We start from the raw sequence: 12,975 nt of genomic DNA on the forward strand, positions 1-12,975 counted from the left end.
GCTGATTTCTGAGGAGGAAAGTGACTGTAGACCGTTGTGCATTTGTGGCCTAATGCTGTATGGTCTGTGATAAGTGCTGGAACTGGCTGATGGTACAGGCTGCTTCCCAGACTCCCTCAGCCTGCATGTTTGCTTTGTTTCAGTATGCTGCAAAAAAAAACAGCTGGAAGCTCATTATGTTAATGCTGAAAAAGCTAGTGATTTTTTTTTCTCAACACTAAGACAGTCATTTCATTCTTTTTTTTTACTATTAGGTAAATTACTTCTGGGATCGTTTTGTTCGGTTTCTGCCTTGCTTGAGGAACCCCAGATGGAATCCAAATGATACCCTACATTAGATTGTCCTCCGAAGCACCAGCTGTCAGCAGTCTGACACACAGAACTGCTTGTATGAAGTCTATCTGCCACTGTATCACAGTCACAGGGTCAAAGGTCATGGTCGCCTAACCTGCTGTGGTGTAATTGCATTAGGCCAGCCGACCTTGCAGTGCAGTAGCAGTGTTTCTCTTCATGCCCAGAATGTCTATAGGGCAGTGAAAGGAGAAATGAGAGGTGTTACTGTTAGTGGGGTCAAAGTCTCTCTCACCTCTCTCCACAGCACTGCTGTATAGGCACAATACCCACTCACCTCTCTCCACAGCACTAATGTATAGGCACAATACCCTTCTACCTCTCCACATACACAAGGACAGAGCTAGTCCCAGATACCAATGCAGTAGCCCTCCACTCGTCACACCCCTTTCTTAAAGACACCTCTTCAGTTCATCACTTCATTCAAGTGGCTGGGGTGTTTTCCTCAGATCCCACCGTGAATGTGTTTTCAGCCTTCATCTCTATGCCAAGCACTGCTGGTGTGTAGACCTCTTCAAGCATCTGCATCCTGGTGCAGTTCAAGGCCAAGGGTCTTAGAGGACTGGTGCTTGTCTTCTCTCTTCCAATGAGGTGTGATCATATCCCCAAAGGAGAAGAGTCCACAGGGTGTCAACATGTATTTCACAGCTCTGAAACAGTGAAATAAGCACATTGCATCTCAAAATAATGTAGTCTTATAATGCAACCCCTCCTATTCCACAAGGGACATTCTTGACAGTAGTAGCTAGTGGGTTTATGTAGAAAATAGTGAACAAACAAAGCTACCTACTGGGCACAGACGTCAGTTCAACGTCAAGTTTTGATTTACATTTGGTTGAGTTGTCAGCTAATGTGAATTCAATATGAAACCAATCCCAAAATTCACCATGTCATTGGATTTAAGTTAAAAGTTTGGTAAACCCCAACATTTTTTTAAATTTTTTTTTTATTTAACCTTTATTTAACTACGTAGCCCGTAGTCCCATATGTTATGAGTTTTTGCAAATTCAAAGATTCAACGTCGTCTCATAGATTTTTGGGGTTGAATTGAAGTGAAAACAATATTGATTCGACCAGTTTTTGCACAGTGGGTATGCATAAAGTGAGGTTAGTAAAACAAAGCCCAACTATGATTTTACACACTAAGTGTACTAAACATTAGGAGCACCTTCCTAATATTAAGTTGCACCCCATCCCTTTTTCCCTCAGAACAGCCTCAATTCATTGGGGCATGGACTTTACAAGGTGTTGAAAGCATTCCACAGGGATGCTGGCCCATGTTGACTCCAATGCTTCCCACAGTTGTGTTAAGTTGGCTGGATGTCATTTGGGTGGTAGACCATTCTTGATACACACGGAAACTGTTGTGTGAAAAACCCAGCAGCTTTGCAGTTCTTGACACACTCAAACCGGTGTGCCTGGCACCTACTACCATACTCGGTTCAAAGGCACTTAAATCTTTTGTCTTGCCCATTCACTCTCTGAATGGCACACATACACAATCCATAGTTCAATTGTCTCAAGGCTTAAAAATCCTTCTTTAACCTATCTCATCCTCCTCATCTATAGTGCATTCAGAAAGTATTCAGGCCCCTTGACTTTTTCTACATTTTATTACGTTACAGCCTTATTCTAAAATTGATTAAATATTTTTTTCCCCAAATCAAATCTACACACAATACCCCATAATGACAAAGTGAAAACTGTTTTTTTTAGACATTTTTGTAAATGTATTACCCTCTGCTATGAAACTCGAAATTGAGCTGAGGTGCATCCTGTTTCCATTGATCATCCTTGAGATGTTTCTAAAACTTGATTGGAGTCCACCTGTGGTAAATTCAACTGATTGGACATGATTTGGAAAGGCACATACCTGTCTATATAAGGTCCAACAGTTGACAGTGCATGTCAGAGCAAAAACCAAGCAATGAGATCGAAGGAATTGTCCGTAGAGCTTCGAGACAGGATTGTGTCAAGGCACAGATCTGGGGAAGGATACCAAAACATTTCTGCAGCATTGAAGGTCCCAGAGAACACAGTGGCCTCCATCATTCTTAATTGGAAGAAGTTTGGAACCACCAAGACTCTTCTTAGAGCTGGCTGCCCGGCCAAACTGAGCAATTGGGGGAGACGGGCCTTGGTCAGGGAGGTAACTAAGAACCCCATGTTCACACTGACAAACCTTCAGAGTTCCTCTTCGGAGATGGGAGAACCTTCCAGAAGGACAACCATCTCAGCAGCACTCCACCAATCAGGCCTTTATGGTAGAGTGGCCAGACGGAAGCCACTCCACAGTAAAAAGGCACATGACAACCCGCTTGGAGTTTGCAAAGGTCACCTAAAGGACTCTGACCATGAGAAACAAGATTCTCTGATCTGATGAAACCGAGATTTAACTCTTTGGCCTGAATGCCAAGCGTCACGTCTGGAGGAAATCTGGCACCATCTCTACGGTGAAGCATGGTGGTGGCAGCATCATGCTGTGGGGATGTTTTTCAGCGGCAGGGACTGAAAAACTGGTCAGGATCGAGGGAAAGATGGCGCAAAGTACAGAGAGATCCTTGATGAAAACCTGCTCCAGAGTGCTCAGGACCTCAGACTGGGGTGAAGGTTCACCTTCCAACAGGACAACGACCCTAAGCACACAGCCAAGACAACGCAGGAGTGGCTTCGGGACAAATCTCTGAACATACTTGAGTGGCCCAGCCAGAGCCCGGACTTGAACCTGATCGAACATCTCTGGAGAGACCTGATAATAGCTGTGCAGCGACACTCCCCATCTAAACCGAAAGCTTGAGAGGATCTGCAGAGAAGTATGGGAGAAACGCCGCAAATACAGGTGTGCCAAGCTTGTAGCCTCATACCCAAGAAGACTCGAGGCTGTAATTGCTGCCAAAGGTGCTTCAACAAAGTACTGAGTAAAGGGTCTGAACACTTATGTAAATGTGATATTTCATTTTTTATTTTTTATAAATGTGCAAACAAGTCTAAAACCTGTTTTTGCTTTGTCATTATGGGGTATTGTGTGTAGATTGATGAGGGGGGAAATGTAATCAATTTTAGAATAAGGCGGTAATGTAACGAAATGGTGAAAAAGTCAAGGGGTCTGAATACTTTCCAAATGCACTGTACACTGATTTGAAGTGGATTTAACAAGTGACATCAATAAGGGATCATAGCTTTGACCTGGATTCACCTGGTCAGTCTATGTCATAGAAAGAGCAGGTATTCCTAATGTTTTGTACACTCGGTGTAAAGTGACAAACAAATCAACAGAATATACAAAAACCGTATGCACTAGTTACCACCTAGGAATACCGGTATGACAGTATTTTCTCCCGAAGCAGCATTGACCCTAGTTTCACACTGGAGCCAGAGCTGTATGCCAACAATTCAAACCCCTTTGGAATAACAGGCTATGTGTTCATTATTTTCTAGCTGTGACAACCTAATTATAAATTACAGATACAGAGAAGGCAGGGAAGGGATTTGGAGAGATTGTCAAGAGCGGCAGCAACCCTCAGTGAAAATAATACAGCATTAGAGTGAATGAAAGCATTTGGCATTGGAGAGATTGTGTGTAAATATTTGTTCAGGGCTGCACATGTCAAAGAAGTCCGATTCAAGAAGACAATGAGACAGCGGAACAGAAAAACCTCAATAAGCGCAAGCAGAGAGCGAAATGCCAATAAAAAGTGTTTCTGTGTGTGGTGTAGAGATGCCAGCCTGTACACACACAGTATTATGCAAATAGTCCTGGCAGCGTGCTGTCACTGAACGAGCATCCCCAGGGCCAGTCAGCGAGCCTCATTAAAAAATGAGAAGCACGCATTTATGGAGCCCAACAAAAGACCTTCCAGGCAGTGCGTCTCTCAATGTTACTTTCAGGTGGCGGTCAAAATACATTGCCTTGGAAACGACTCAAATGTCACCGGCAACATGACGTGAGGCCTGAGTGTCTGGCCTTCAGCTAGGAGGAGAGCTGCAGTGTGTGCTGAGTCCAAAGTGCCTCACGCAGTAGCCTCAACGAGCTGAGGAGACACAGCACTACAGCAGCTAGCACCCAAACAACATAACAGCATTTCTGCATCAGCAGGCATCAACGCTCATGCTCTTTGTGAGAGAGGAAGACAAATTAACTGTCTCTTTGACAGCACAGGAAATCATGGCTGTGCCTTCGCTTTTCCCTCTGCTCTATTCTGTGTTCTTTAACCCATAAAGCAATCCCTCCCAGAATGGAAAACAAATTATTTCCAACTCATTGTATCCCCTTTACAAAACATTGCTTTATACATGACTAAAAAGACAGATATCCTCTCTGTACCATGTATGAAACAGAGAACATGGGCTGTGAGATGTACAGTATGTATGTGTAGATGTGTGTGATCTAACTGGAACCACGTGAAGTAAAAGGACGCCCCTCCTGTTTGTGATGTGTTGGCCCCACAGGTGGTTCGCGGGGTGTGGGATTCATTCGCTTTGATAAGAGGATAGAGGCTGAGGAGGCCATCAAGGGGCTGAATGGACAGAAACCCTCTGGAGCTGCCGAGCCCATCACCGTCAAGTTCGCCAACAACCCCAGCCAGAAGACCAGCCAAGCCCTTCTGTCCCAGCTGTACCAGTCCCCCAACCGCCGGTACCCAGGCCCCCTCCACCACCAGGCCCAGAGGTTCAGGTAAACACCTGGGGCTCACAACAAGGGTCGGGAGGTCATGGTTAGGTTCAGCCATTGGGTTATTGGTTCAGAGAGAATATAATATGTACTGTAAAGTTGAGTATGGGATTTTTATGTCTAATTGCAACGATCAACAAACTTTTGAGTCATCAATCACCAATGCGCTCTCTGATTCTTGGTGCATTCAAACAAGAATGCATTTTTGTTCCAAAAGAGTGGGTTTCCTGACACTCCACCCATAGAGTAGAACTGTTCACAAGAGACAGTGGGGTTCTGTTGTTCACAATGTCTCCATCACATCACCTCATCAGATCTCTCCTTATTCCATAATGAAACAAACTGTTATCCCCTCTTACCATCCAAGGTTCATTCCCAGATAAAATATACCCCATGATACTCATGATAATCCCAATGAGAATGTTCAAATTATGATCTGAACGAAAAATGTATTTCAGATTTTGGCCCAGATTACAGAAAGTAAAACCAACAAAGTTAGGAATAACTTATTTTTTGGTTCTGCAGATTCCTCGGTCTGAGCACTCTTAGGCGATTAAGAGCTAGCTAGCTGCCTGTAATACACAAAGACCTCACTATTACAACCAACAGCCACTGGACTAAACCTAACCCACAACCTCAGATAGTGCATCACCTATCCTGTCAATGTCGGCCATTTTCCACCATTAAATGTAATGCCTGTTTGTCTGGTCCTCCTCTAAGAAGCAAACAAAAAAATAGAAAAACAGTAGGTTTCAGTTATTAGTGATTCTCCACATTACTAATTACAGTAATAAGTAAATTATGCTTATTATATCTAAGGTATGAGCAGGTTTTAACTGAACAGATTTTTTAAATGGACCTTTCTCATTTACATGCATTGAGAGGCAGCACAAAGGCCCTATTGTGTGCTGAGGGCTTGGAGAGGCTGTGTGAAAAGCTGGCATCCAAGGCAGGCTGGTTTTTGCAGCAGCAGCCCAGCAGATGTCTCCAGCACAGCATCCTGAAGCGCCTCCTTAGAGCTTCCAGTCCAATTGACTCATTTACCCACAAAGCAGATTGCTCAGTCCCAGACCACATAATGGCCTAATTGCTGCCTTAATGAGTCAACATATTTTTGTGCTTTGTTTAGATTTTTTTTGTCAGGTTCACAGACGGCATCTCTGCCCACTGATGACCTGTAGCACAGACAGACTGTGTGTTTTGAAGGGGAGAAGTACTTTAGAATGGCCCCAAGTTCCCAACCCTTCCATTAGGCTGAAGGGCTTAATAAGACATGAGACAGTGCAGACCCATGTGACACATGAAGGTCATTGAGTGGCCAAGCAGGCCGCATCCAAAAGCCTCTGATTTATGTGGCTGAGGGGCTTCCATCCTTGGCCCACTGAGCACAGTGACTATCTGTCTGCATGACCAGCCTGATTGTTCCTCCCAGCTAGCAGCACTGACTAAAAGCCCAAATCACGCGGAGAGACGCCGTCAACAGCGTCCAAATTTGCACGCAAGAGTAGAGAGGGTGGGGCCTCCCGAGTGGCGCGGCGGTCTAAGAAGCTGTGTCACTACAGATCCTGGTTCGCACAATTGGCCCAGCGTCGTCCGGGTTAGGGGAGGGTTTGGCCCGGCTGGGATGTCCTTGTCCCATCACGCTCTAGCGACTCCTGTTGCGGGCCGGGCGCATTCCGACACATTGGTGCGGACATTGCCTCTCCTGAGTCCATACAGGAGTTGGATATCACGAAATTGGGAAGAAAAGGGGGTAAAACATAGATTTTTTTAAAGAGTGAAGAGTGTCAATTCACATACAGTGCATAGCGTATGCCAACTTAATTGTCATAAGAATCCATAATAAACAGTTGTATTTATTAAGTTCGCTATGTAGCCCTTGTGAATTATTGTTGTGTTCCTTTGACTCACCTTATATGTCCTACGGGAGCCACTGTACCTGCCTGCTCTAAACAATTGTTGTGTTAGCTCACAAATGTTCGTGAGGACAGTTGTAGAGAATAAACCCGAGCAGTTTATAAAGAATTTAGCTAGTCTCGTTCTTTCTACTAACAGTATTCTGTCTTCAAATCGGAGTTCCTGGAGTTTCCCAGCCGAAGCCTGCCAAGTCTATATGCCTATGATCGAAATCAACACATCTAGGCATAACATTATTGTTTTCAAATATGTATTATTGGCACTGGCAGTATTATTATCACGTTTTATCTATACATGTCACAATTCCAGACGTAACAATGCCTACTTTCTGGCAATTTATCCGATCATTTTACCAGCATTGCTTTGCGTAGCTGCGTAGACACGAGAAAAATAGACTTGCTTTCTAATTTGATGCTCTATGATGCTATTTACGCTCACACGCTGTTTTCTATCCTTCACTACCGTGCATTCTAATTCCAGCATGTTCACGTGCATAAAAAAGAAACGTTTAGTTTGATTTGGGCTTAACACACACCATCCCATATGAAATGTTATACCCTTTCCACATGGAAAGGCGTCAACAGGAAACAAAATGTTTTGGTCAGTTACTGTTACTTTTGGTCAGTTATTGTTTTACTATGCAACTTTATTACTGTCATCTTCCTCTCTTAAAACCTTTACTATCTCTCACAAAATGACCATTACACTGACAGAACTCTGGAGAAGGGGGCATGTCTTGATTTTTGAATTATTATTGTAGGCTTCTATTTAGTACTATAAGTTATGTTCAATTTGTCTCACAACCTTCTTGAAAATGACAAACATAATGTCAAAGTACCTTAAGGGCAAATGGAATAATGATGCAAAGAATCATTCTTTCATTATGCTGTCCAGACTCAGGATCGACATTGAATTGAATGAGAAAGACAAGATTTCAAAATTTTCTTTGACATAAGTACTATGGCTTAACTCACAATTATAAATCACTTATCAATTATTTGACCTCAACACAACAGCAGAGATGTACAGTGGAACCACTCTGAAAGCCACATGCAGCATAAGAATGTGTGGAGTGTGAAAATGGCCTCATTGTGCTGGCTGATTGGGCATCAGAGTGACCTCTTGTGATAGCTCTGTACAGTACTATTGCTAGCTGGCCTGCTACTTAGTTACTGTGTGAATGACACCAACCCTGGCTGGTGTGGCTCCTCAGTGTAATGGCCCATCTCTGGATGGCTTTCTTCTTTGATTGAGGCAGGGATGTAGCATTAGTTCCATTGAGTGAGTCGACCATCTGCCTGGCATTAACCCCAGAACCCTCCTTCTCTTTACAGGCTGGACAATTTGCTTAATATGGCCTATGGCGTAAAGAGGTAATTAAAACTTCACTGAATGCCAGATGTCCATGTTGACAAAATTATTTATCTTGTTTTCTTTATTTTTGGAAGTCACTTGCATTCGATTCAGTTCAAGGTTATTCTGCCTTGATTTTTTGGGTTTTCTTTAGCCTTGTTTCATTTGAATCCACCAACCACTAGTCCAAAAGGAAAACAATGGTATTTTGTTTTCTAATGTTCAATTTGCTTTGTATGATGACTGCTGACTTTTACGTTTCGATGCTTTGGATAGTTTGTGTATATTTCTGTTCTCTTGTGTGTAGCTCTTGTTTTCAGGTGTTGTTTTCTACCGGATTCAGGTACTCTAGCCTAACCTCTGTCCAGATCTATATGTTACATTGGGATCAAGCTCAGTTTAGAATCACCTAATTTTAAAGCTGTGAATCGGATTCACAGTATCAAACCACCCAATTCAATAGGATTTTGCCACCATTTTTGTAATAATGTATGTATTAGTATTATAATGGGTTATAACATCAGGCGCAAGTAGTGATGGGTGTTGGGGTTAAGGGGTGAGGGGTCAGTAGGGGGCGAGGCTGGAGACACCTGGATCCCTGCAGGAAACGCTGTCTCACTGAAGCCAGTTCGACTTCTGATCATCTCCTTTTGCTCATATCTTTTGCTTTTGCTACTGTTGATGTTACATAAAGTGAAGCGGCTCTGAGACATGATATCAGCTGATGACATTTTGTTGCATGTTATAGTAATCAGTGAGTTCCTTTGAAAAGGCTGTGATCCCAGATGTAGCATGAAAAAAATAAGCATTTTATTTTTTCCATTTTTAAATGGAATGATTAAAAGGCTTGTTCTGTGATGAGGGCCAATCCCCTGAATTCCTCGGTTTCCATAATAGTGATAAGCATTCATTTCTGCTCAGCAGAATCAGGGAGCAAAGGCTCAACTATAACACAGTGACAGAATGATGCATGGGAAATAATCTTTAACACCTAGCTCTCCGTCAATGTCCCAGGCAGCAACTCGTCTGTCTAGCATTCCTTGGGCGACGCAGCACTATTTATACGGGGGCAGGAAACAATTAATTCAGTTGAAGGGGGATGCAAATGATCTGACCAAGAAAATTACCACAAAAATAAGAGAAAACATTTATAATATTTACTAATATGCTGTAGTGCCTGCTGGTTCAACAACAGCACCAAGGCAAAAACTATTGAATATGTACAAACTGTCAAAGCGGTAGTGTTTGGAATACAGAAATCCAACAAGCCATGCCTTGAGAATAGCCTCTTGCCTGCTTAGCACATGGTTTGAAGTGGTGATTAATGAACAAGGGCAAGTGTAGTAGTAGTAGTCAGTGTATTTTAGAAGTGAGCAGTACAAGGTGGAGGTGGGAGCTAGGGGAGGGTGGGATCACTGCAGGTCAGCCTCCTTGTTGCTATGCAACTCCTCTATAGAAGAACAGTATGTTTGTATTTGCCCTGGTAGACACTACTGTAGTCTCCTCTGTGGCTCTGTTAGCCAGCCTGCTTGTCTCTCACCCTCACACACACCTGCATTAACATCCAAATGACCATGAAGGTGTTATTTCTCCCAGACAAAGAAATCAGAATTGAATGTGTTAAAAAAGGCCTTGAAGTGACTAGAAGTTCCCTTTCAGTCTGTCACTCGGTATAACATACTATGGGGAATCAACGATCAATCAAATTCACCTGAAGAAAACAGAAATTACGTCCAACTGGCCAATGGATGCTGAGCCCACCCATGGAAACCCCACCTTCCTGGCTATAATACCAGGGCTCGCATTCATTTCCTCAATTCTTTCCTCTTCAGCTCGCTTGAAGGAAGAACGTGTCACGCAATTTACAAACTTTTCAAGCACATGAAGACTACGAGATTCGGCTCTGACTTGTCTGTGTCTGTTAGTGGGGAGAGAGTACTCGTCCCACTAGATGTTGCAAGTCTTGAGTCTTGGTATTGGTTTTTCTGTTTGCTAAAAGCGGACTACTTTCTGCTCTGCTTGTGTAGCTAATGCTTCCTTCCTTGCTTGGTTAGGATTTGTGTTTGCTAAAAAAACACGAATTTCTGCTGTGCTTGTGTAGCCAGTGCTTCCTTGCTTGAGTAAGATGGCCGTTGGTAAGAGTATGTTCAAAAAGGCTAACCATCCGAGTTTGGACCTCTGATCTTTCCGTAGGGCATGTGGTTTCACAATGAAAATTAAAGATACGCACGAGTGCTGTCCTGTTTGCCTGGGGTGGAAACACGAGGCTCGGGAGGCTTTGGCTCGGATCAGTTCATGTGACTATTGTCTCCGGCTGGGTTCAACTTCCATTGGCCGTCGAGCTGACTTTGTGAGAAAAATTGGGGCTGCTGGCGAAGGGTCTTCTGGTAAAGCGATCTCTGGAATGTGGTTGTCTGAGGTCAGGAGAGAGTAGCAGTGGTGGTCTGAGTTTACTGGGGTGACATTCAAGCCAAGTTAGGCTCATTCCGGCTTCTCTGGCAGTGGTCAGATTCCGGATTCCGGGGATGATATACTATCCCTGGTTGGCTCTGGACAGTTTTCAGAGTGTAAATCGGATGATATCAGTCCGATTTTTGCAGGGAGAGTGAACCATTGGTGGTTAATGCACCTTTGATATAGATGTGTCGTAGAGCGGCAGATCACCTGGGGGTGGATTTGCCATCTTCTCCCCCGCACCGGAGTTCCTCCAGGTTTGGGGGGAGGTGTTTATTTCCCTTCCCTGCAGCGGTGAAGTGTTGCTTAATTAACCGTTTAAAGATTTTGCCGATGAGCTAAAGGCGACCTGGGATTCCCCTCATTCAGCCAGACTTTTTTTACGTTCCCAAGGTAAACGGACATTTTCTCTGGCCCAGATCATAGAATATGTATATAATTTACAGATTAGGATAGAAAACACTCCAAAGTTTCCAAAACTGTCAAAATATTGTCTGTGAGTATAACAAAACGTATTCTGCAGACGAAAACCTGAGAAAATATAACCCGGAAGTTATATATATTTTTTTTAAACTGTGTTTCCTTGACCGTCTTTCTTCCATTTAAAGGGGTATCAACCAGATTCCTTTTCCAATGGCTTCCTCAGGCTGTGACCAGGCTTTAGACATAGTTTCAGGCCTTTATTTTGAAAAATGAGCGAGATGTTTCATAAGTAGTCAGGTGTCCTCTGAATGTTTCCTGCGCGTGAGAGAGGGGCTCCCCATTATCCTTTCGTCTCTGAATGAATAGGTTATGGTCCGGTTGTAATATTATCGATTATGTTTGTTAAAAACAACCTGAGGATTGATTATAAAAAACATTTGACATGTTTCTACGACCATTACGGATACTTTTTGGAATTTGTCGAACGGAACACGGCTTTGGTTTTCGCAACATAATGCGCAACCCAAATGGCAAAAATAACATTTGTTGTGTAACTGGGAGTCTCGTGAGTGGAAACATCTGAAGATTATCAAAGGTAAGCGATTAATTTTATTGCTTTTCTGACTTTCGTGACCAAGCTAACCAAGCTAATATAAGGCTAGCTGTTGTAGCATTGAAAGCTACACTCACAAAAGCTTGGATTTCTTTCGCTGTAAAGTATATTTTCAAAATCTGACACGATAGGTGGATTAACAACAAGCTACGCTGTGTTTTGGTATATTTCACTTGTGATTGCATGATTCTAAATATTTTTAGTAATATTTTTTAAATCTGATACGTTTGGAAATTTTCATCTTCCTTTCAGGACCGGAACGAGGCTGTAGTTCTCAACATAACGCGCAACCCAAATGGCGTTTTCTTGTTATAAAAGTAATATTTATCGAACAAAAAGAACATTTATTGTGTAACTGGGAGTCTCGTGAGTGCAAACATCCGAAGATTATCTAAGGTAAGCGATTAATTTTATTGCTTTTCTGACTTTCGTGACCATGCTAATTTGGGGCTAGCTGTTGTAGCATTGAAAGCTACACTCACAAAAGCTTGGATTTCTTTCACTGTAAAATATATTTTCAAAATCTGACACGATAGGTGGATTAACAACAAGCAAAGCTGTGTTTTGGTATATTTCACTTGTGATTGCATGATTATAAATATTTTTAGTAATATTTTTGCATTTGGCGCCCTGCAATTCTAGCGGTGGTTTAGGAAAGTGATCCCGTAAAAGGGATCCGTAGCGCAGAGAAGTTAAGGAATGTAGAGGGTATGGAGGAGGCGGGGCTCGTTTGAACACCACCGATGGATTGAAAGCTGGCAAGTTACTTAGCTCCAGATGCTAACAAGGGGGCAAATCCTAGCACGTGCTTCCGAATTAACAGCGCCAGTTCTCAGCGGATCAGCTGGACAAAGTGTACCAGGCTGAGGGTGTGGCAGCCCGGTCTTTGACTGTGGTCACAATGCTTTGCATCCTCCTCCTTTTCGTGGCATCATTACGTCAATGGTCCCCAAACTTCTAGTGCTTTTCGGGTGGTCCCTGTGTCAGAAGTACAGAGTGGTTGGTACAGCCGGTACTTTTTAGTTCCTAAGAGCAATGGAACATGGCGTCCCATCCTGGACAAGGTTTAAAATGCTCACACTTCGCAGTCGGAGCGTCCCTGCGATTGGTTCACGTCCATAGATCTGAAGGGTGTGTATTTTCATGTGGCTATACATCCTCTCCACAGAACATTTCTGATGTTTCATTTCGA

General features: G+C 43.1%; 1 protein-coding gene across 1 annotated transcript in view; it reads left to right on the forward strand.

Annotated features, from left to right (window-relative positions):
- LOC120051831 (ELAV-like protein 4) overlaps positions 1-12,975 on the forward strand; it is a 51,667-nt gene that overhangs the window by 30,333 nt on the left and 8,359 nt on the right. Inside the window, exons 5-7 of the mRNA XM_038998714.1 lie at positions 4,801-5,026; positions 8,275-8,313; positions 12,793-12,795. Coding sequence (XP_038854642.1) covers positions 4,801-5,026; positions 8,275-8,313; positions 12,793-12,795 — 268 coding nt within the window. The remainder of the gene's footprint in view (positions 1-4,800; positions 5,027-8,274; positions 8,314-12,792; positions 12,796-12,975) is intronic.

Source organism: Salvelinus namaycush, chromosome 8 (genome assembly GCF_016432855.1).
Source record: "Salvelinus namaycush isolate Seneca chromosome 8, SaNama_1.0, whole genome shotgun sequence".
Classification (NCBI taxonomy): domain Eukaryota; kingdom Metazoa; phylum Chordata; class Actinopteri; order Salmoniformes; family Salmonidae; genus Salvelinus; species Salvelinus namaycush.